The following is a 22,557-nucleotide window of genomic DNA, read 5'->3' on the forward strand; positions in this document are numbered from 1 at the left end:
GACTAGAACACCCACTCTCCCGGTTTCTAGCCTGGCACCTTAAATACTAAATCAAACTGGGTCTATGGCAGTGTTTCCCAAACTTGACAATTTTAAGGCATGAGGACTTCAACTCCCAGAATTCCACAGCCAGCAACGCTGGCTGTGGAATTCTGGGAGTTGAAGTCCACATGCCTTAAAATTGTCAAGTTTGGGAAACACTGGTCTATGGCATTAGTGATTTGACAAAATGGTAATATTACAGTAAAATTATTATAAATGGAGAGAAGGCTACATTGAGTCTGATGTACAGAAGCAGTAACAGCTTAATGAAATTCTTTCCAAAAGAACCTGGACTGTCAGCCAGTGGCTGATTGATGATGCGCCATCACGTTGTTTTTGACTCTGAGTATCCATAAAGATAGATTTTCTTTGTGACAGTCTAACCCCAACTTGGTCTTTCAAATCTTTCAACACTGTGCTCTCTTGTCAGCCATACAGAAGGATAATTTTCAAATGTCTTGCCCCCTTGCAATATTGTCTCCCAGATCAGTGCTTTATTTTAATGCAGCAAGTTCCCCGCCTGGCAACTGCTCAGAAAAAAATGAGTTAAAGTCCAGGGAGGAACAATACAGAACTTGGGGGATTTTTGTGACTCTAGGAACTATTGTGGCTCAGGAGCAGAACATCGTTTGGATGTCATTTTGGGCACTCTCCTAATGATACACTGGAGGGGAGCCAGCCTGTTCTCAGTGACTGGAGGTTAACAGAAGTGCAGCCAACTGGAGGTCACCTTCAAACTGTCATCGAGGAGCAAAAACAACAGTCCTGTGGAAGCTCCTTAAATTTATCCCTTCTGACACTTGATGCCTGGGATGACAGACAGCCTTTGCCTTCCTATTAATTATGATCCAAATTACTGAGCCTGTCCTTTGGTTCGTCAGTGACTATTCCAAGCCATTGGAGTGGTGACCAAGTCAGATTTTATTTTCATAAGCATGTAATAAGGGTGAGCTCCTGAAACACAGAGAGTCCTCAACTTATGACCACAGTTGGGACCAGAATTTCTGTTTGCCACTGTTGTTAAACAAATCAGGGCAGTGGTCAAGTGTATGATCACACAGTCATTAAGCCAATCTAGCTTCCTCCATTGACTTTGCTGGCTGGGAACATTGCAAATGGCAATTCCATGACACTGGGACGTCGCAGCCATCGTAAATATATACAGTTGATCAATGCCTGAATTTTGATCATGTGACATGGGAATGCTGCAACAGCCCTAAGTGCGAGAACTGGTTGTAAGGCATTTTTTTTCAGGGCTGTTGTAACTTTGAATAATCGCTAAAGAAATGGTGGAAAACTGAAGACTATTTATATTCTTGCATCTGCTCAAGATATCTATGGCAGATGTGCCCAACCCCCGGTCCATGGAGCAGCACCGGGTGGCAGTATGCCAGCAATTGGGCTGCGCAAACAATCGAAGCCCCATCCATGGATGCAAGCAGCACATGAAACCATACCCTCTCTGGTCCGCGGAGAACTGGTACCTGGTGCCCCAAAAGTTGGGGGCCTTTGGTCTACAGGATCCAATGATTGTGCATCCATGGTGCATATCACAGAGATTTATAAGCTAAAAGATTTATTCAAAGAGTACACTTTTTAAAAAAGGGATGGTCCTATTGTTTTTCTGGGCGCTTGGCTTTTCTGGTAAGTGGAAAAACAAACAAGCAAACAAAAAAATGGCCAGGCAAGCTTCCTGCTTCCCTTGTTCTGGTGGCTTGGCAATTCATGTGGCAGCTGACATATTAGGTGTGCAGAAATCAAGATGACCACCAGATAACATCATGGAGTTACAGGGGGCTCTTGCTGTTTTCTGATATTTAGGGATTGTCCAGTTTGCAACTGAGATAAGCAGTGGTGGGATTCAGCCAGTTTGCACCACTTTGGCAGAACTGGTAGCTAATTTTTTGTTGTCCAGGCCCAGAAGGGACTTCCAGAAGCAGCATCCACACAGAGAACTGATTGTTCACATATTTGAATCCCACCACTGAAATAAAGTATAACTGTATTACGACAGAATATGACAGAGTTCTAGAATTTGGGTGTATGTGCATCAACATGGAAACCCTCAGGCCTACACTATTAAAATCCAAATTAACCTTTAATTCCAATTTTTCAGCAGTACACTAAATATTTGTAACACAGGAGAAGGGTCCATATGCTGCTCTTCTAATTTCAGTTTCATATTACATAGACTTGTGCTTATGGAACAAGCAGGCACATCTGTGCACACAGAAGCTGGATTTATATACCAGCTGAACCATAAGCTAGTTGCTTTCACCTTTAAATTGCTTTGTGTTTTTCTCACGAATGTTCCAAATTCTATTGCTGGGTTTACCATCCATATGTTATTATAGTTTATTTTATTTTTGCTGTAGGCTGCCTTGAGTTTGAATGGGTGTTTTGATTTGCAATCAGAGTTTATAGCTAAGCATTGTAGTTAACTATGACTGAAACACGAGGTACAAATCAAATTCTCACTAGCATGGAAAGCATTCTCTGTATGTAGAGTTCATGTCACTTTGCATGGGGAGAGAAGAAAAATTGCTTTTCTAGGAAATTGTAGAAGAACACCAGGCTGAGCCCAGGTGAGGGGTCAAATGCATGAGTCATGAGTCCCTGCATGCCCTCAAGAGATCTAAGTCTAGCCTACCTTGAATTTCTTTGACTCTTATTTATCGCCAAATTGCTTAGGCCTTTAGTAGTTCAGATTCTCATTCTCGAGCTTGCAATAAATCTTTATACAATTTGAACTTCCTAGATCTTCGGATTTCTCTGGTGCTTGTCAGAAATGTCCTGGCATAAAAGCTTGTGCATTGTATCTAAGAAAGGCAAAACTGTTTTTAGGGATTAGAAATTCTGGTAATTATCTGTTTATAAATTTAAGCAATTAATATTTTCAATGACATTTAATATACATTAAGATACGTTCTAAATGCCATTTTGAGATGCTGAATATTGGATAAGTGAACAATATGCAAAAGACTCTTGGCAATTTCAAGGGCATCTTAAGCATTTACAGTCTTTTTAAAAATACATCAAGAACCAACTCTCAATGTGCTATTCTTTATAAAGTTCATAAGACTATTCAGCCAATTTCCAAGAGTTCTTTAAATAACTGAAAAGCACATGGTTTATAACTTGTCAACATTTAGTGAACAATACAAATGCCTTCTTTCACTCCCAACTTATTTGTTCCCTGAACTAAAAGAAGGAAGTACATCAGTACAAATTGATGTACTTCTTTGTTGAGATTCTGTATACCAAAATCCATTGCAAAGCTTGAAGTCATATGTCGCTATAGGTAAACAAGCCCATTGGTCTTAAGCAAAATGTTTTAAGGCAGTTGAACCACTTGAATGATAAAGTGAACTCATCTGACATTAATCTGAATTGCTGCATGTTTTCTACCACTCTTCTCTGCCCACCTCTGTAACCTGTTTGTGTCCCTGGACCAGGGGTAGGCAACCTTGGCTCTTTTATGACTCGTGGACTTCAACTCACAGAGTCCACCAGTCATAAAAGGGCCAAGGTTGCCTACCCCTGTGCCTGGACCAAGGTGAATGGGAGGATTGCAAAGCCTTCCAGTCCCTTCTCCACAGAGTCTCCATTTACAATACACAGCCCACACTAAACCTCAATCTGTTTTAAGCCTAAACATACAAGAATTGTAAATGGCTGTGAGTGTACGTTTCTGTGCATGATATGCACATTGGGGGAGAAACAGGAAATGAACCGGTTTTAATTGTAAAATGCTATTTTCCCATACTTGTTATAGTTGTGTAATATGTTCAAGGAAATTAGTCCGACTGTGGTAAAAAAAAAAAAAAGAGCCCATGGCTCTTTTTGAAGGCACACCTTGTGTTCAATAGCTTGCTACTCATATCCTTCTGCAAAGACAGATGCTTTTTCATAGTTACCAAGAGTTTTTTTTTAAAAGCGTTCTCCGTGCAGGCATTAAGGAACACGGATCCTAAATGGTTGAGAAGGCACATTGGCCTGGAAATCCCAAACTACCGTATAATGTAAGGAATGAACCTAATCCTAGGTCCACTGGCCAGTTTTTAAGAAAGGAAGCCAGGTTTCCACTCTTTGACCTGGCATCAGAGGGCGGACTCCATCCACCCTGCTGGAAAGCAAGAAGCAGCTGTAGTTTCCCAGAAAGGAAGAAAGAATTCTTCACATGGAATTCTGCCCTGCATGGAAGAATGTTTTTTCTCTCTCTGGAGGATGCATTTATTCTTGAATATATGGTTTCTCATCTGGCGTTACTGGTTTCTAGAGTTCTGGTTCAGTGATGTGGTTGCTTTTTTTACAGCCTTGTCTTTATGGTTTTGGCATACCTGTTTAGATGGGCAAAAAAGAAAAAGTGGGCTTTACTTCAACATGAGGTAAGGCATTCTGGGGAGGGGGAAAGTTGGCTTCTGTCCCAAAGTAACGGTTTGTTACGGATGATAAATTGGGACCCCAGAAAGCCTAATAGTTTATATAGGGGGTTAAAAAGCGTAGCTAGAAAGATAAGTGTACTGCATGCCAAGTCCTCCTAAGGATGATGATGATGATGATATGATGATGTTACCAATTCAGCCATGTCCGACTCTTGGCGATTCTATGGGCCAGATCTTGCTATCTTATTTGATAGTTGTTTTCTCCCAAATTTGCATAGGAAGAAGACAAATGCAGCCAACCAAGGTTTCATCTTTTCAAACAACCACTTGTCAGAATTGCCAGGATATGACAGGACAGTCCAGAAGGAGCATGATGCACATGATATGAAAATCCCAGTATCAAAGTTTGAACATCTTCTTTGAAGCATTGTTAGAGCTCCAGGTTTTTATTTTATTTGGAAAATTTATATTGCTGCCTTCTCGCTCATGGTGACTCAAGGTGGCTTACAGGAAACAAAAATACAGTGCAATATAAAAGAAATGAAAATAATAAAAAATAATAATAAAATAATAATAATAAAATAATAACCCCCATCATCCCACTACTCCGGCAACAACACACATTTGTACTAGCCATTTAATTGGCTCCATCCCACTCTGGGTTCCCCAGGCCCCCCAGCAGAACCACATCTTCAGGGTCTTCCGAACGAATGTCACAGTGAGGACCAGTCTAATTTCCAGAGAGATGATATTCCAGAGGGAGGGAGCCACCACAGAGAAGGCCCTTCTTCAGGGTCCCACCAGATGTACCTCCTTAGGGGATGGGACCTGCAACATTCCTAGCATCCCTGATCTAGTGGGTCAGGTGGATGTGATCAGCAAGAGACGATCCCTCAGATAACCTGGTCCCAAGCCATGAAGGCTTTAAAGGTGACAACCAACACCTTGAATTGCACCCAGAAGCAAATCGGCAACCAGCAGGAGAGGTGATACATGTGCACACCTAGGTCTGCACAAAACCATGCAGGCTGCTGCATTTTGCACCAACTGGAGATTTACAGATGAGTATCATCAGCTGATTGATGATATCTCAGTTCGTGGTGATGGATGATCTCACCCAACAGTTTCATGTAGATGTCGAATAGAAGTAGAAAGAGTATCAAGCCCTGGTGGGTGAGGTTTGGACTTGGATTTGGTGAAAGGGCAGTCACCAACTTAGAGACTGACTGATACAAGGGGGAAAAAAGATTGCCCATTCTCTTCTCAGCTTTCTTCTCCCTTGATTAAAATAGAGTCCTTCCAAAGTTTCAAACATCCCCCAATGGACCTATTAATTTTGTCCACCATCCTATTCGACAGAGAAGATATATGCCCCAAACTCTTAATGTATTTGAAATTAGAGCAATCTTAATTTTATTTATTTATTGCATCCCTTATTGGGTTTTTCCTCACTTGAGGAATTTTGTATACATTGTATAAATATAATTAAGGTTGTTCTAATTTCAAATACATTCGTGTAGAGATAATCCAAGAAGAGCACAAAGTGGGTACACACATATATTTATTTATTTGCTTGCTTGCTTGCTTACTTATTAAATTTATTTAGTCTTTTTTCCAGGTCTTTTTATCTGGTTCATCCATACTTTACTTTGGGGAAAGCAAGATGACTGCAGGAATAGAGGTGGAAGAAAGATAAAGAGAGCCAATAGCAACTGCTGGTATAGTTTCCTTCCACCTCAAGAATGGGTGGAGAGACCTTCAAAGTAGCAGTCAGGAAAGGTTCTAGATGTCGTAGGCAACCAGTTTTTCTAGTAGTTTACTCCTGTTCCCATCAGTGCCTCCCATCTTGCAGGTACAAGTGAACTCTTGCTCTGCTTCCATTGTAGCGGAGTGATGTGGATTGGTTTCAAAACAAAATGAAAACAGTGTTGTGCAGAATGCCACATGTTAGCTGAACCCATGCAGTAAACTGGCATTAGTCTGAGATACAGAACTTATGATACTGCTTGCATTAGCAGGCAGACTTCGGGTAGCTGTCCCATAATATGATGCTCCAAAATAAGAATACCCCATGTCTTTGCAGAGCCACCAGAAAGAAAATATGTGCGATTTACCACTTTTAGCACTCTTCTATCATAGTTGATTGAAAAGTAAAATAATCAGCCAGGTCCTGTTACCAGTGATTGAGTTTTAAGGATGAAACAACAATAGTATCTGGGTGTGACACAGGGAGGAAAACATCATTTTAACCATTGCAGTGAGGCAGGAATGCAGTACTTTTTTTCCCTCACACATTTCATTGGTCCCTAGAAGTTACAGAACCACTGCAGTTTGCAGGATATGTGAAACATAAGACTCCAGAACTTAAATTTATTTTAGAAGGCTCTCATTCTGTCAAGCCTTTGAACTCAAGTCAGAGAGGGAAACAGAAGGAAAAGCTCAACCAAGGATCAAGCATGTGCCACCAATGCCTGCAATCTGGCCATTCTGGAAAGTCTACCCAGAGGGGAACCTCTAGCATTGCTCAGATTAAGAGAGGTGCTGCTCATTCTGCTGTGCATGCAGTGGCTGCTGCTGCTGCTGCTTCTCCACATCAGCCACATGTCTAAGGTCATGCACATCCTTGCATGCACGTGCGCACGTGTGCCTTCTGTTCTCAGAGTGGATTCAGAAGCAATTTCTGAAGGGTGCAGTTCCAACAGGGTCGATTACTTCAAAGCAAAAGACCCTCCGGGCATGCGCTAGCTCTCCATCTCACCTAAAGTCTTCTTTGGATCCCAGCCAGCACATGCTTTTCATAGCAGACACAGAGACAGAGCGGTACCTCAAGCGTGGAGGGGAGCCATTGCTTTCCCTGCCTTCCAGATGTTCACCATCAGCCTTTTCCTCCCATCTTCCAGGCCTTCTCCCTCTGGTCCTTGAAAAGGGTTTTTTTTTTCTTCTTGATAGGTCTCAGAAACTCTTCCTGTCATGATTACCCTGGCTGGAAGTCAGTGGTGTTTTCCCCTTTCTCCCCCTCCTCTGCACCAAACAAGCAGTACATTCCTTTATGCAGGTTTCCATAGAGTTAAACTGTTCCTATTTTTTTTTTTTCCTTAAAGAGGTCAGCAAAAAGTCGTACAATAGGGGTCTCATGTTCATGAACTGTGAAGGAATTTTTTTTAAATTTCCCATGGTGGGGTTGGAGTGCAGCAAAAAAGAAACTTGGGGGGGAAAAAAGACAAATAAAGCAGATGAGAGACTTGTGGTGTGTGTGGGGGGGGGGTCGTTTGTAAAGACATGCTGTCCTCCCGATCTCCATTTAAAACTTGTTATTTCTCTTCCTCTCCCTCCACGTTTCTTTTATTTCTATTAAAGTTATTTTTCCCCCCAGCTTTAATTGCTTCAATCCCGCTAAGCTGCCCCTTTTAAAATGAACGATTGTATATATTCCCTTGGCATAGGGAAATCCCTCGGACTGTAGGTTCATATTATCTAGACAAGCAGTCTTTCAGAAGTAAATGCCATTCTTGCATAGGGAAGTACTTTAGGCCTAAAGGGGTTAAGAAGGCCTCCTTCCATTCAGAAACATGCAGGGGTCCCACCGTAGCTGTTCCAGCCTTTAAAAATCTCTCCAGCTTTTTTTTTTTTTTTCCTTCCCTCTCCTTGTAACAAATCTGTACGACTGCCACCAGGACATAAGAAGCGTGTGCCTGTCACAGAAATAGAGTTTACTTTTTTTCCAAGTTGTTGTAGAGCAGCAGGGTATAAATACAGCTAACTCTGACTTGGACTAAGAGCCTTTCGCTTAAAATAAGGGGGCGACTTCCCAAGACTTTGAATCCAACAAGGTCCAGATCAGATTGCACCCACTGAGCAAGGTAGAAAGGACACAGAGAAAACAGGTGTAGTTGCTTCCTTTGTTTCAGCTCTTTTTTTTTTTTTCCAAGTCAAGCACAGCCACACCCAGACCTGAGTCAATTTGTCAGTATTTTCTCCGGAGCTAACCCAAGATGTCCTTTTTCAAACTATTCATGCGATGGATATGGATATGGATGTTGTCCTGGGACCGCCTTATCGTGTTACTTCTGCAGCTCCTGCTCAAAAGTGCAGCTTTGCCTCCAATCCGATATTCTCACGCCGGGATATGTCCAAATGATATGAATCCCAATCTCTGGGTTGACGCACAGAGTACCTGTGGGAGAGAGTGTGATGCCGACCTGGTGAGTGATGCCCTTTCTCTTTTCTCTTCTTAATGCTGAAAGTCACTTATAAATAGATACTGACTGCTTGTGCTGGGCGGTTGCCTCTGTTTATTGTAGCAAGAAGAGGCTGGGTGGGTGTTTTTCTGGGAAAATAGTCAGTAGGAGAAAAAAGATGTAAGGAGCAAAGTAGAACTTGCTAGGAAGAAGGGAGAAGGATTTGAAACCTGCAAGGACTTCTGATCTTGTAGCTCACACCCCGATCCGATGCTCCTGCTGGGACCAAGGCAGGGGTCACCAGCTTGCTATGGTTGCAACCTCATGCATGAATCAGTCCTTTGAATTTCATCTGGAGCAACATCACGAAAGGTCTGCTTTAATCACTGCAAGGGCAGGATGATCAAGGGAGAAAAACCAGGCAGTGCCAAGTGAAGTTCTTAGCATGGGGCTTTGCATGACGGTCTCGCTGTGCTGCAGAGCTTCCCCTCTGGGCCCATTTTAATTGCCTCAATCTTCCAAGATGCCCCCCCCCCCTCCAGCCCCTGCTGCCTCAGAGCTCTTGAAACAGCCAGTCAATCAGTGTTTACTGCTTTGAGATGTATGGGTTTTCTTCCAGGAGACAGCTGTGTGCATTGTCTCCCAGGGAAAGGACCTCATCCACACCTATTTCAAAATCCAGCACCGGTATAAAAATGACAACTTGGCATGTGTGTTGAATGACGATTCCAGAGGCAAATGTACTTAAGATGGGAGGTGAAATACTGCTTCTTGAGAAGTTGGCTTTGCTAACTCAGCTTCACCTCTCCATACTCCTTTGTGGTCTCTCTGCCTCCTGGACCAGCCCAGAATAATAGAGTTTGCTCTCATTGGCGAATAGCTCTTGGAGAAGACTCTTGATGCCACTCCTGATGTGTAGGGCTGATTCAGTGCTAAAAGTAGGCACAGCCTACTTGGTAGGCAAGTGGCAAACAAATATCGATGCAGTGTGATCAGCTACAGTGTTTCTCAACCTTGACAATTTTAAGGCATGTGGACTTCAACTCTCAGAATTCCACAGCCAGCACTGCTGCTGTGGAATTCTGGGAGTTGAAGTCCACATGCCTTAAAATTGTCAAGGTTGAGAAACACTGAACTATAACTATATGGCAATGGGTAAGGAAGGCACAGATCCAAAGGGGGCCGCCTTACAAATGAATGACCAAGGATGCGTTCTAATTAATTAAGGAGGATTGATGAACCAAGAAAACACAGAACTGAGTTCCCTTTCCAGGAAGAAAAGAAGATTGTTGAAACTTCAGGGTATATACACTGACTTCAAAGGCACTGATGTGGGAAAAAAACACCGAATTCTAAAAATTCTAAATCAAGCATTACAGTGTCATGTCATGTCCTCTGCATGTCTGGAAGGTCAGATTCTAAAGGATAATGAGAGCGGCAACATCTCACCCCAGTGGAACCCAGGATCAAATTCTCAGCCTATTAATGCAAAAGTCTCTTGCAGAAAAGCAAGTTGTGGTTTCTTTTACTCATTTGTTTTGTTTTGTTCTTCTGATGAAGGGCATTGTTTAAGTAGACAGTGCACCAGCTGGACAAAGTAAGAACGAACATGTGACTCTCTGCTTGGTTGACTTGCCTTGGCTACCACCCACCGCTTTCCCAACTGATGCTAGATACACATCACTTATGTCAGCTGAAACCACGTTTTGCAAAATGACTCCATGATCAGATATTAACAGAAAAGCCACAAAGCAGATGGCAGAATGGGGGAGGAAGGGAGGAGTCAAGTTATACCCAGCCAGACAAGCTAGGGAGATGCCACAAGCTTTCCACAAAGTTAGGCTAGGTGAGGAAGCTCCTGAGTATTTTCCAGTACACTGAAATCAAGGGGTGTTCCATAAAGACATTTCCTTTTATGAGCAGGGAAGATCTAGATTTAGTTGTGACTCAATAAGCCTTATATCTGCTGAGCTGGGCCGTTACCATTTAGGTACTAACAATCAAGCTGTCAAGCAGTAAGTTGAGCCTATTTTTGGATGCAATCCCAAGGGGTTAGTTGAGATACTGAAAAATAAACAATAAAGCAGTGCATAAAGCAAAGGCTGCATCCAGACATTCACCTGGGTGACCATGCTTGTTGCAGGCCCTGCTGTTTTTCTCCTTTCAAATCATATAGTACATCTTTTGATCGATGAACCAGATTTCCATTAGCTACAAGCAACACATAAAAATATTTATGGCTATGTACTTTTCTTTTAGTTCATTACAAGCTTCTTTTTTAATTTGCTGACCGCAAACTATCTATTAAAACTTAGTTATGTGATAAAGAAACAGAATAAATGCACCATCAAGACTTCTTTAGAAAGCTGAATGTCTTTCGGATATGCTAAGACAGCGGCTCCCAACCTTTTCTATACCTCGCACCCCGAGAACGCTTCTGATATATTCTCGCACCCCTTAACAAAAGTTTGAAATAATAGCAACGAATTATGCATATACGCTATAATTTTGAAAACCCAAGTTTTGCACCCCCTGGAATATGGTCTCGCACCCCCGGGGGGGGGTGCAAGTACCCCCGGTTGGGAACCCCTGTGCTAAGAGATAATTTACTGATGGTTCTAGGTATAATCCTTGGAATCTCCACATAGAATCAGAAAAACCATAAAGGTCTTTTATCGGGTTTATTTATCAGTACTGAGCTAAAATAGGCAACTGGTTCTGGTCTGCAAGAATCCAGATAAGAATTGGACGGCATCAAAGAAAAACAGGAATTAACTACTACATTCTAGTCCAGTGGTTCTCAACCTTTCTAATGCCGCGACCCCATAATACAGTTCCCCATGTTGTGATGACTCCCAACCACTTATACATCACCGGGTGCCAGGGGCATGGCCAAAGAAAAGGGGAAAAAATGGCGGACAGCCTTGTTTGGCGACCCCTGTGAAATGGTCGTTCGACCCCAAATGGGGTCCCGACCCACAGGTTGAGAACCACTGTTCTAGTCCTCATCCAGACTTCACAGATGACTTCTAGTATAGTCTACGCTAGGTGAATCAATAGTAGTAAGTAACTTTTTATGACGTTATGTCTCTCATTATTCCTACTGGATATCATGAGAATTATATTCAATATATTGGGGGAGGGGGGTTGTTCCAATTTGCGGAAGGCTGAATTCTGCTCCATCAAAATCAGTGCATATTATCCAAGAGTAAAGTGTACTTTGGAACCTTTGGTAAAATGTATCAAAATGAATGCAAACCCAGTTTTCTATAAAGTAAGGTTTCTATAAAGTAAGGCTCTACATTTAGGCAAGAAAAACCAAATGCACAGGTATAGTATAGGAGGCACCTTGCTCAATAGTAGTAACTGTGAGAGGGATCTCGGACAATCACTTAGATATGAGCCAACAGTGTGCTGCAGCTGCCAAAAAAGCCAACACAGTGCTAGGCTGCATTAACAGAGGGATAGAATCAAGATCACGTGAAGTGTTAATACCACTTTACAATGCCTTGGTAAGGCCACACTTGGAATACTGCATCCAGTTTTGGTCACCACGATGTAAAAAAGATGTTGAGACTCTAGAAATAGTACAGAGAAGAGCAACAAAGATGATTAGGGGACTGGAGGCTAAAACATATAAGGAATGGTTGCTGGAATTGGGTATGTCTAGTTTAACAAAGAGAAGGATGAGGGGGGACATGATAGCTGTGTTCCAATATCTCAGGGGCTGCCACAAAGAAGAGGGAGTCAAGCTATTTTCCAAAGCGCCTGAAGGCAGGACAAGAAGCAACGGGGGGGGGGGGGGAATAACCGAAGAGAGAAGCAACCTAGAACTAAAGAGAAACATCCTGAAACTTAGAACAATTAACCGGTGGAACAACCTGCCTCCAGAAGTGGTGAATGCTCCAACAATGGAAGTTTTTAAGAAGAAACTGGACAGCCATTTGTTCAAAATGGTATAGGGTTTCCTGCCTGAGCAGGGGGTTGGATTAGATGACCTCCAAGGTCCCTTCCAACTTTATCATTATTATTATTATTATAAAGGCACAGAAATGCAGGTTTGTCTTACGTATTTCAATGAAATGTAATTTGTACATGCATTACTTTTGATGCATTTTGAAAACTTGATAGAAATTGTGTCTTGGTCTCCTCTACCAAGCTGAAATTGGGGTTCTGCAGAAAACATCCAGAACAGGAGCTAAGAAGTAGCTTTTAATTGCAAGGTTGGTGTATCTTGGCTTGTATATTTATGGACTTCTAGCATTGTTCGGTGTGTCCTTCCAGAGTCTTTTCAAAGCTATTTGAATAAGGTAAAAGTTCAACCTGGCACTTTATACATGTGAAACATGTGCTCTGCCTTAGCAGATTCCTGAGAATGAGATCAGATTCTTTTAACATCCAACTGAAGAACAATTCAGATATTTGAATACTGTTCAGCATTGCTATTCTGCCTTTTAGTCAGATGCAGTGGTGGGATTCAAATATGTGAACAACTGGTTCTCTGTGTGGATGCCACTTCCAGAAGTCCATTCTGGACCTGGGCAACAAAAAATTAGCTACAGGTTCTGCCAAAGTGGTGTGAACTGGCTGAATCCCACCACTGGACTGATGTCCATTCTCAGTTAAGTAAAAGGCATGCACACATAGCAAATAGAAAGCAGCAATGGCACATGAAAAGAGTATCGCAGATAGAGATGTCACAATTGCAAGTTTTAGCTTTTGTGATCCAAATCAAAGGAAAACAATCAGTTAAAAAAAAGGGAGGGAAGTTGCTCCATTGTTTAGGTCTATACAGAGAAGACCTATGTGATCATCTGCTGATCTTTAGAGGGTGGCGGCACATGGACTAGAATCTCCTCCTCCCAAGGGTGGACAAAATACGGGTAGTCCTTGACTTTGGATCACAATTGAGCCCAAAATTTCTGTTGCTAAGCGAGACAGTTGTTAAGTGAATCTTGCCCCACTTTATGACCTTTCTTGCCACAGTTGTTAAGTGTATCACTACAGTTGTTAACTTAGCAATATGGTTGTTAAGCAAATCTAGCTTCCCCATTGACTTTGCTTGTAAGAAGGTCGCAAAAGGGGATCACATGACAGGACACTGCGACCGTCAAAAATATAAGTCAATTGCCAAGAGTCTGAATGTTTTTTTTAATATTTTTTTATTTTTCCAAACTCTCCCCCACACATATACCGTGATATTTATCAGATGTTAACATACATTCTTTTTACATTCATATATAAGATACTTTTAATAAAATGAAATAAATACATACACATGACTTTTGGAGTTGCTTGCTCATTTCCCCTTTCACTGTATCCACACTCCTTCTTCTCTACCTTCTTTCTCCCTTTCTTCTCTTCCCTACTTCCCTCTTCTTCCTCTCCTCTTCTCTTTCCTTCACCACTCTCCTCCCCTTTCTCCCCACCTCTCCTCTTCTCCTCCAACCTTCCTACTTCCTTCTCCCCTCCTTTACGCCAAGAGTCTGAATGTTGATGATGTGACCACAGGGTTGCAGCAACAGTCTTAAGTGTGAAAAATGGTCATGTCACTTTTATAACTTCGAACGGTCACTAAATTAACTCTTGTAAGTCAGGAACTACCTACAATAAGGAAGTTAATATTCATTCAGACAGTGAGATCCCAAACTATTTATGGTTTAAAGAGTAGCTTGAATTGGATTTCTTAATAAAACTTTTTATGCAACGTGGCTCACATTTAGATTCTGTAGATCATTCAAACTGATGATTGATTTTGGGGGGGGGTGTGTCTGGATATGCTTCAAAAGCATTGAGCATGTTGAAGAAGCTGTAAAGATGTAAGCAATGTGTGTGACTTGCTTTCTCCAAGGTGAATCATGGTTGGTACAATACACAAAATTATTCAAAAGCTCTTTGGAACATCACCACCAGTGGTGGGATTCAGCCAGTTCACACCATTTCAGCAGAACCGGTAGCTAATTTTTTGTTGCCCAGGCCCAGAATGGACTTCCGGAAGTGGCATCCACATAGAGAATCGGTTGTTCACCTATTTGAATCCCATCATTGATCACCACCATCTGATTCCCCTCCCCCCAAAGTCAAGGTGGCTTCAGAAGTATTCTGGACGTCAGAAACTTATGAACCACTGTCTGAACATTCATTCCTGAATCAGTTTTCCAGTGATCCAAAAGGACTTTTTGACTGTTTGGATCTTCTCAATCAATACTGAGATGTTTTTTCCCTGACCCTTTCCCCCCCCCCGTCTTTGCCTCCTGATTTTTTTTAACAAACACTCATTTTGCAATTCCACAGTATGTACACTTTCCTAGAACTAACCCTATTGTTGTTGTAAGGTTACATGGAGGGATGGCTATATCTCAATATTCTGGTTTGTTTTTTCCCCCTACAATTGGACGGTTTAGAACCTAAGTCTTGCCCTCCCACACTGAATACATTTGCAAAATTTTCATCAGTTCCTATAAAAATGAATCCCATAAAATTTTCACTCATCTCAAGTTTCTTCAGAGGAAGCCTCTACAGGACTGATGAACGTGATTGTTCTAAACCAGGGGTAGGCAACCTTGGCTCTTTTATGACTCGTGGACTTCAACTCCCAGAATTCCTGAGCCACCACGAGTCATAAAAGAGCCAAGGTTGCCTACCCCTGTTCTAAATTCTGCCATATTTTGAATCAGCATCACATAGGAGGACAAACTAGTCCAGACTCTGGAAAGTGTCTTCGTCTTGATGATGACTATTAGGTAATTCTGCAATGTTGAAGGAAGAGGGCAGGCTTCTGAAGGGAAGATGTCAATACAGGTAGTCTTCAACATATGACCACAACTGAGCTCAAAATTTCTGTTGTTAAGCAAGGCATTTGTTAAGTGAGTTTTTGCCCCATTTTTTGACCTTTCTTGTCCCCATTGTTAAGTGAATCACTACAGTTGGTAAGTTAGTAAACTGGTTGTTGAGTGAATCTGCCTTCCCCTATTAACTTTACTTGTGAGAAAGTTTAAAAAGTTTAATTTTTGTAGGCAAACCTCCACCAATGGACAAGATTGCTAAGGTTTCTAGAAAATGAAATAAAAAGCATTTCAATAATAACAAATGTTGCAAGAGCAGCAGATAAAATGATCCAGGTTTTATAGGCATGACCCGGGGACACAGCAACAGTCATAAAGACGCACCAGTTGCCGAGCATTTTAATTTTGATCACATGATTGTGGGGATGCTGTAAAGGTCGTAACTGTGAGAAACAGTCATAAGTCACTTTTTTCAGTGCTTTGAACAGTCACTAAACGAACTGTTATAAGTCGAGGACTACCTGTAGCTACTTATTTGTAGATGTCATTTGGAATGTTGTAGCCTTGAATGGAAGAGATACTATATACTTGAAAATAATTACAAATCTGTGTTATAGACTTAACAAAAGGAAACGTGTTATCAGCTAACAAGTAATTTTTCAAATATTAATTGAGTTCTCCCTGGAAGATAAGAGGGATTCTTATGTTATCAGCTACATTTTTGAGATACAATGTTTAAAATATGATATATTGTAAAGGATGTATTTATCTGGACAATAGGGATACTAATATTCATGGCACCCACAAAGTGACAAGTCGGGGAGAGCGCGGCAATAGACATCATATGAGTCATGATGTCATTGCACAAATAACACACATTAGATCACTTGTGGCAAACCACATCATTTGTGTGATTATGTCATTATACATGTGGCATAACTGTGTTTTTTACCTGATGTCTGTGCTGGTATTTTAGTCTTTGTTGTACTTTTTTATTATTATTGAAAAGTTTTATACAATATACATCCCAAGACCCACCCACCCCTCCCCCCTCCCCCACTTCCCAGAGCTGAATACAGGGTTACAAATAAACAATCAAACTCTAAAAAAAAATTACCCAACTATACAAGTAACCAAGTCCATTACGCACTTTAACTCCCTTATAACATAAATATAAACAAATTAAAAATAAACATAATAATATAAGCAAATCAATATTGTTAAACCATACTAAAACTAATAAAAATTAAAAAAGAAATTATTAATAATACTCTAAAGTTTACTCATAAGCTAGTTATATATATATATTTTTTAAGAGAACAGAAAGTGCTTTTGGGGCTGCCTATGAATTGTTTTTCTCAGCTTCTTTGTTCTATAGCCAAGGTAAACAAAACATGTAGGACAGTTCTATTTCTATTTCTCAGAAACAAGTTCCACCAATTTCAATGGCATTTATTCTTCAGTAAGTATGTATGGGTGCATATATAAATTTTAGTGAAGTTACTCGACCAATTTATCGCAAATACAGAACATTATTCATGACCATAGTATCTCCCTTTGCCTTCCAAGTAAGAATTCAGATGTTTCTCTGCTTGTTCTAGAATGCAGCCACCAGCCAACTCTTAAATATCAAATCAACATTACAAGAAATTGTGTGCAGGACTAAAGAACAGACAACATGGTCATCAATTATTTCCATTTGCCATTTCAATGTAATTGCATTTCATCTAGCTTTAATGATCAGGGCGATGTAAGCAAAGAAGGTTTTAACAATTTTTGTAGTTTTTCTTGCACCCATTAGAAAAAAAAATCAGTGTAAATTGCACATAGGAGCTTTCTCCATCCACACAACCCATGTTGCCCTGATTGTCCCTTTCTCTGCTACATCCCTCATAGTGTTGCTTTCATCTCTTCTGCAATCCAGCAGGAGGGCAGGCTTGAGCTGACCTCGGCTACAGCAAAATTAAATGTGCATTTGTCACCTTAATCTGGCACTATCTACGGGAGGCCTCATGGGGGTATAAATCTGTCTTTGACACCCATGGTCTTGGAGGGAAGTCAGGTGATTGCTGTGACTGGTGGTGGCTGGGAATGGAGACAACAGAAAGAAGGATAGAGATGAGTTATGGGAACAGCAAATGTCATGATGGTATTGCTTCCTGTTAGCTCTAGGGTGGATGGAGATTTTTATAAAGAAGAAAGAGCCATAACCATCCCTGCCAGCCTTCTACCTCTTCAAACATTGAAGTTCCTGTACTGCCTTCTGTCGCTAAGCTAGAACAGTGTTTCTCAACTTTAGCAACTTTATGTATCTGGACTTTAATACCCAGCCAGTATGGGGAATTCTGGGAGTTGAGATCCAGACATCTTAAAATTGCAATGTTGAGAAATACTGGAATAGTTCTTCCTGGGTCACTGATAAATCCACTTTGATTTGTGATGTTCTAGCTCCAAAGATCAAATAGCCCAGGCTGTCTGTTCCAGACATTCCTTGGGGAATTTTAACAAACCATGCTAAAGCACATACATTGCCATTCTTGACTATCTGATATTATGAAATAAAAGTTGCCCTTTCAAATATCATGGCCATACCGGCAAAAGTAGGGTGATGCTTATCTTTCACAAAAGTGAGATCTCTGACATTAACGGAGTTCCTGACTTGATGAGAATCCTTATTTATCCACAAACACTTTATCACATTTGTTTTCTTTTGCCTTAGGAGTGTGAGACTTTTGAGAAATGTTGCCCTAACGTTTGTGGAACACGAAGTTGTGTTGCAGCCCGGTACATGGATGTGAGAGGGAAGAAAGGACCGGTTGGGATGCCCAAAGAAGCCACGTGTGACCGATTCATGTGCATCCAGCAAGGTTCAGAATGTGATATCTGGGATGGGCAGCCAGTCTGCAAATGCAAAGACAGGTGTGAAAAGGAGCCAAGTTTCACATGTGCATCTGATGGGCTCACCTATTACAACAAGTGTTACATGGACGCAGAAGCGTGTACCAAAGGCATCACCCTCAATGTAGTGACTTGTCGCTATCATCTCACCTGGCCAAACACCAGCCCTGTCCCAGCAGAGACTACTGCTCCACCCACAACCGCTTACTTGGAGACTACCGTCACAGACATCCTCGCACCTGTTTTAGTCAACAACCCAACTCATCAGTCTGTCTACGTCGGAGAGACTGTAAGCTTTCATTGTGATGTCACTAGTCGACCTAAACCAGAAATCACTTGGGAGAAGGAGACTGAGAATAAAGAGAAAATAATTATGAGGCCTAACCATGTCCAAGGAAATATCGTTGTCACTAATATTGCCCAGCTGGTAATCTATAACACACAACTACAAGATGCAGGAATTTACACCTGCACAGCCAAAAACCTTGGTGGTTCTTTAAGGGTAGATTTCCCACTGTCGGTCCTCCAGGGAGAAGCTACTTCTCCAGAAACAGTGCAGAATAAAACTCACTTCCCAACCAACGAGTGCCTGAAGCAACCTGACAGTGAAGACTGTGGAGAAGAGCAAACCAGATGGTATTACGATGCAAAGAAAAACAACTGCTTTACTTTCATTTATGGGAACTGTAATAGCAATCTCAATCATTTTGAGACCTACGAGAGCTGTATGTTGACATGCATGAATGGCCCCATCAACATCTGCAGTTTGCCAGCCCTGCAAGGCCACTGCAAAGCCTATGAGCCCCGGTGGGCATACAACAGCTTGACGAAACAATGCCAGTCTTTCATTTATGGAGGTTGCGGAGGCAACGAGAATAATTTTGAAAGCCGAGAGGCCTGTGAAGAATTGTGTCCTTTCCCTCTGGATAGGCTCTGTAAAGTTTGCAAGGCTTGCAAACCCCGGCAAAAGCTGGTGACCAGCTTCTGCAAGAGCGATTTTGTGATTCTTGGTCGTGTCATGGAGCTGACAGAGGACCAAGAGTCTGGCCATGCCCTGGTGACGGTGGAGGAGATTCTGAAGGATGATAAAATGGGGCTTCAGTTCCTGGGAAGGGAGCCTTTAGAGATCACCTTGTTAAACATGAACTGGAGCTGTCCCTGCCCCAACATTACGGCAACGGAAGGCCAGCTCATCATCATGGGTGAGGTCTACAACGGAATGGCTGTTTTACAGCCGGATAGTTTTGTTGGGGCCTCAAGTGTCCGACGCATTCGGAAACTTCGTGAGGTCATCCACAAGAAAACCTGTGAGCTATTAAAGGAGTTCTTAGGACTGCACTAATGCCTAGAGAGTAGCTCGCTGGCTTTTCCTGATTTGTGCATTATATAGTGCTAACAAACGATAGGTTTATCCTGAAAACCCCTTGTGTAACTCCTGTTTGCTGATATAGGTTATGTATCCCATATGAAGGAGTGAATGGCATGTAGCAGAAAGAGAGCTGTTGTTTTTTGACAAGTATTTTAAAATAGCAGCAAACAGCAATTAATATTTAGATTTCGATCTATCTATCCCTCTAGAAATGCCATCTGGTGTTTATCGCTTGTCAACAATGCAATTTTCATCATATATATATATGTGTGTGTGTCTTTGGTTATTCGGGTTTTCTCCCGCGTCAAATTGGAAGTGTCTTGGCGACGTTTCGACGAAGTCTCATTTGTCATCTTCAGGCTGGTTTTTTTGGCTTCGTGCTCCTAGAAGCATGAAGCCGAAAACACCAGCCTGAAGATGACGAATGAGACTTCGTCGAAACGTCGCCAAGACACTTCCAATTTGACACGGGAGAAAACCCGAATAACCAAAGACCTACATACAAACACCTGCGAAAATCTCAGAAAACACACACACACACACACACACACACACACATCAATTTCGCAACATTTGTCCAGAGCTAAAACAGTCAAACTCTTACCCTAATAGCTCTTGTTTGGAATACAGAGAAGTTTGTGAAAGGCATCTGAAATACATCACACACTTCAGTATATTGCAAAAGAATATGTAAATTATTGCCTATAATCACGATAATTATAGCTGTTATACCAATCTATGGCTGCATCTGTTTGATTGGAAATGATTTTGAGGCAGGGACTTCATCTTTAGTAGACATTTGTGTAGCAGATTTTTATACAGTGTGTGTCCATCTAGTCACATTCCAAATGATCTGTTCTATCAGATGATGAATCTGGAAGCAAAACCACATATTATGATCTCACTGCACTATCCTACCCAAATTGTGCACCACATTAAGTATTAAACATTTTGCACTGCACTGAGGAACAGCATTAGTTTCTCAGCTCTCCAAACCCCTTCCAACTTCTGCTCAGTTGTGATTTTGTGCTACTTTTAGCTGGGAATTAAGGAAAACTATGATGAAGCTTCAAGTAGTCTTAGCACGGTTCTCTCTCAACAAAAATCCAGAATAAAATAGAAAATAACATTATGCATCCTCATCCCTGTTACTGAATTTCTCCAGTTATTTCCTTTGTATTCTGCTGTCTCCAGGTACTGCAACGCCCACTGGCCAGTCTTTTTTGTCTTTCTTACTGACAATTGGGCGTTATGTGTCAAGTAGCTGTCTGTTCAAATACTGAAGTCCCAAAGCGCTTTAGTTTCTTCATTTTCCATTATTTTGTCTTTTTTTTTTTTTGTGGTCCCCATCATTTCATGTTTGCAAGCAAGTGGTATTTCTTGCAGATATTCCAAGGCAGCATTATTGTACTTTGTCATGCTGTTGTAGTCAGTCTGTGTGATCTTCTTGCAGCAGCTGAATAGGTGGTCCACAGTTTCTTCAGCTTCTTTGCAGAGGTGGCGTTTGCTTTCTGTTGCTGTCTTCTCAGTTCTGGCTTCTTATGCATTTGTTCTTAAGACTTTAGTCTTGTGCAGCCAGAATTTAGCTCTTCGGTCTCTTGCCACAACTTGTTATCTGCTTTGCCTGTTAGGTTTGTTTTTGTATACTGATCATGTAATACTTTGCCTTGCCATGTCTATTTTCTGTTCTTCATTTAGTCTTTCTTGTAAGTCAGTTTGGCTTCTTTGATATTCAGTAAGTCTTTATGGAGGACCAACTTCAGTGCATCTACTTCACTGTCCTTCAGATCTTCTTCCAATGACCTTTTTTTCTTTTTCAACTGTCTGCTATAGTTGTTACATTCCATGCCCAACAATACTCCTTGGTTAAAGAGAGTCTGTCAATGTTGCTGTGTTGACGAAGGGCTAGATTCATTGTCATTATTTTTCTAGTCTTCTTATCCAGGGTTTCTAATACTGCTTGAGCCCATTCCATTATTCCACCTATATTTCTAATGACTGGAATTGCCCAAGTGTTAATTGCCTTGATGATATTTCCTCCACTGAGTTTGGACTTTATGATCTTCTTCAATCTCATAATATATTCACTTCTAGCCCAAGTGTGCTTGATGTTGTCAGCTTGAAGGATGTGCCCAAGTATTTGTAGTGATCTTCTTCATCCAGGCTCTTGATATTATTTCTGTAGAGCATCTTGATTCCTTCAGTTTTCATTATTTTTTCCTTTCCATTATCAGGTAAGTTTTGCCAGAGGTTCACCAATCTTCAATTTCATCTCCTTGCAGTATGGCGTTAAATGCTTGGCAATGAGTAGATGTAGACCAATCAAATGTTTCAACCAAAAACCATGCAGCTCATCTTCATTCGATGCTGACCAATTCTTGATCTTCCTTATCCTTTTCTCCATGATTTCTACTATTATAACAAGTGCTTTCATTTCAACTTCTTTTTTATTCTTATCCACCTTCTTTAGTTAAGCTATGTTCTTTGGATATTTCTTTGGGTTGTCCATAACTGTGCCCAAAGTGCTCTTTTTTCTTTGTTAGCTGTTGGCTGGTTTATTGTATTGTCTCTATTGATGGATGGGTAGGAACTTTTCAGATTCAAACTTGAAATTGAAGATAGTATGCAGTTGAATTTCATACTGTATGTACTTATTTTCTTGTCTATAGCTGTTATTTGCTGCATTATTATTTCCATTGCTTATTTAATCTTTCTTGTTTCTAGGCTATATTTCTTGATCAAGTATTTTTTGCTCTTCTTATTCTTCAGCCTCTTTCCTTTTATCTGGTCTAGTTTACTTGTTTCTAATCTTAGCTTGCTGATCTTATTTTCCAGGCTGATCTTCCATTTTGGTGGTGCACTGTTTGGTATCTTTTTCTTTTGTCTTGATTTTGCGTCCA

At 41.1% G+C, this 22,557-nt stretch overlaps 1 protein-coding gene across 2 annotated transcripts; it reads left to right on the forward strand.

The window, feature by feature from the left end:
• Positions 1-4,557: 4,557 nt before the first annotated feature.
• Positions 4,558-20,014, forward strand: WFIKKN2 (WAP, follistatin/kazal, immunoglobulin, kunitz and netrin domain containing 2). 2 transcript variants are annotated; one of them, XM_039343938.1, is made up of 3 exons: positions 4,558-4,869; positions 8,357-8,629; positions 18,110-20,014. In XM_039343938.1, exons 2-3 carry the CDS (start codon positions 8,420-8,422, stop codon positions 19,628-19,630), a joined length of 1,731 nt encoding a protein of 576 aa, XP_039199872.1. In that variant the 5' UTR covers positions 4,558-4,869; positions 8,357-8,419; the 3' UTR covers positions 19,631-20,014. The 2 variants fall into 2 exon arrangements, with proteins under 2 accessions (XP_039199872.1, XP_039199862.1); XM_039343928.1 differs by lacking the exon at positions 4,558-4,869 and having other exon boundaries at positions 6,872-8,629.
• The last annotated feature ends 2,543 nt before the right edge of the window (positions 20,015-22,557 follow it).

This window comes from Crotalus tigris, unplaced genomic scaffold (genome assembly GCF_016545835.1).
Source record: "Crotalus tigris isolate CLP2741 ecotype Arizona unplaced genomic scaffold, ASM1654583v1 scf7180000017551.9496454, whole genome shotgun sequence".
Lineage (NCBI taxonomy): Eukaryota > Metazoa > Chordata > Lepidosauria > Squamata > Viperidae > Crotalus > Crotalus tigris.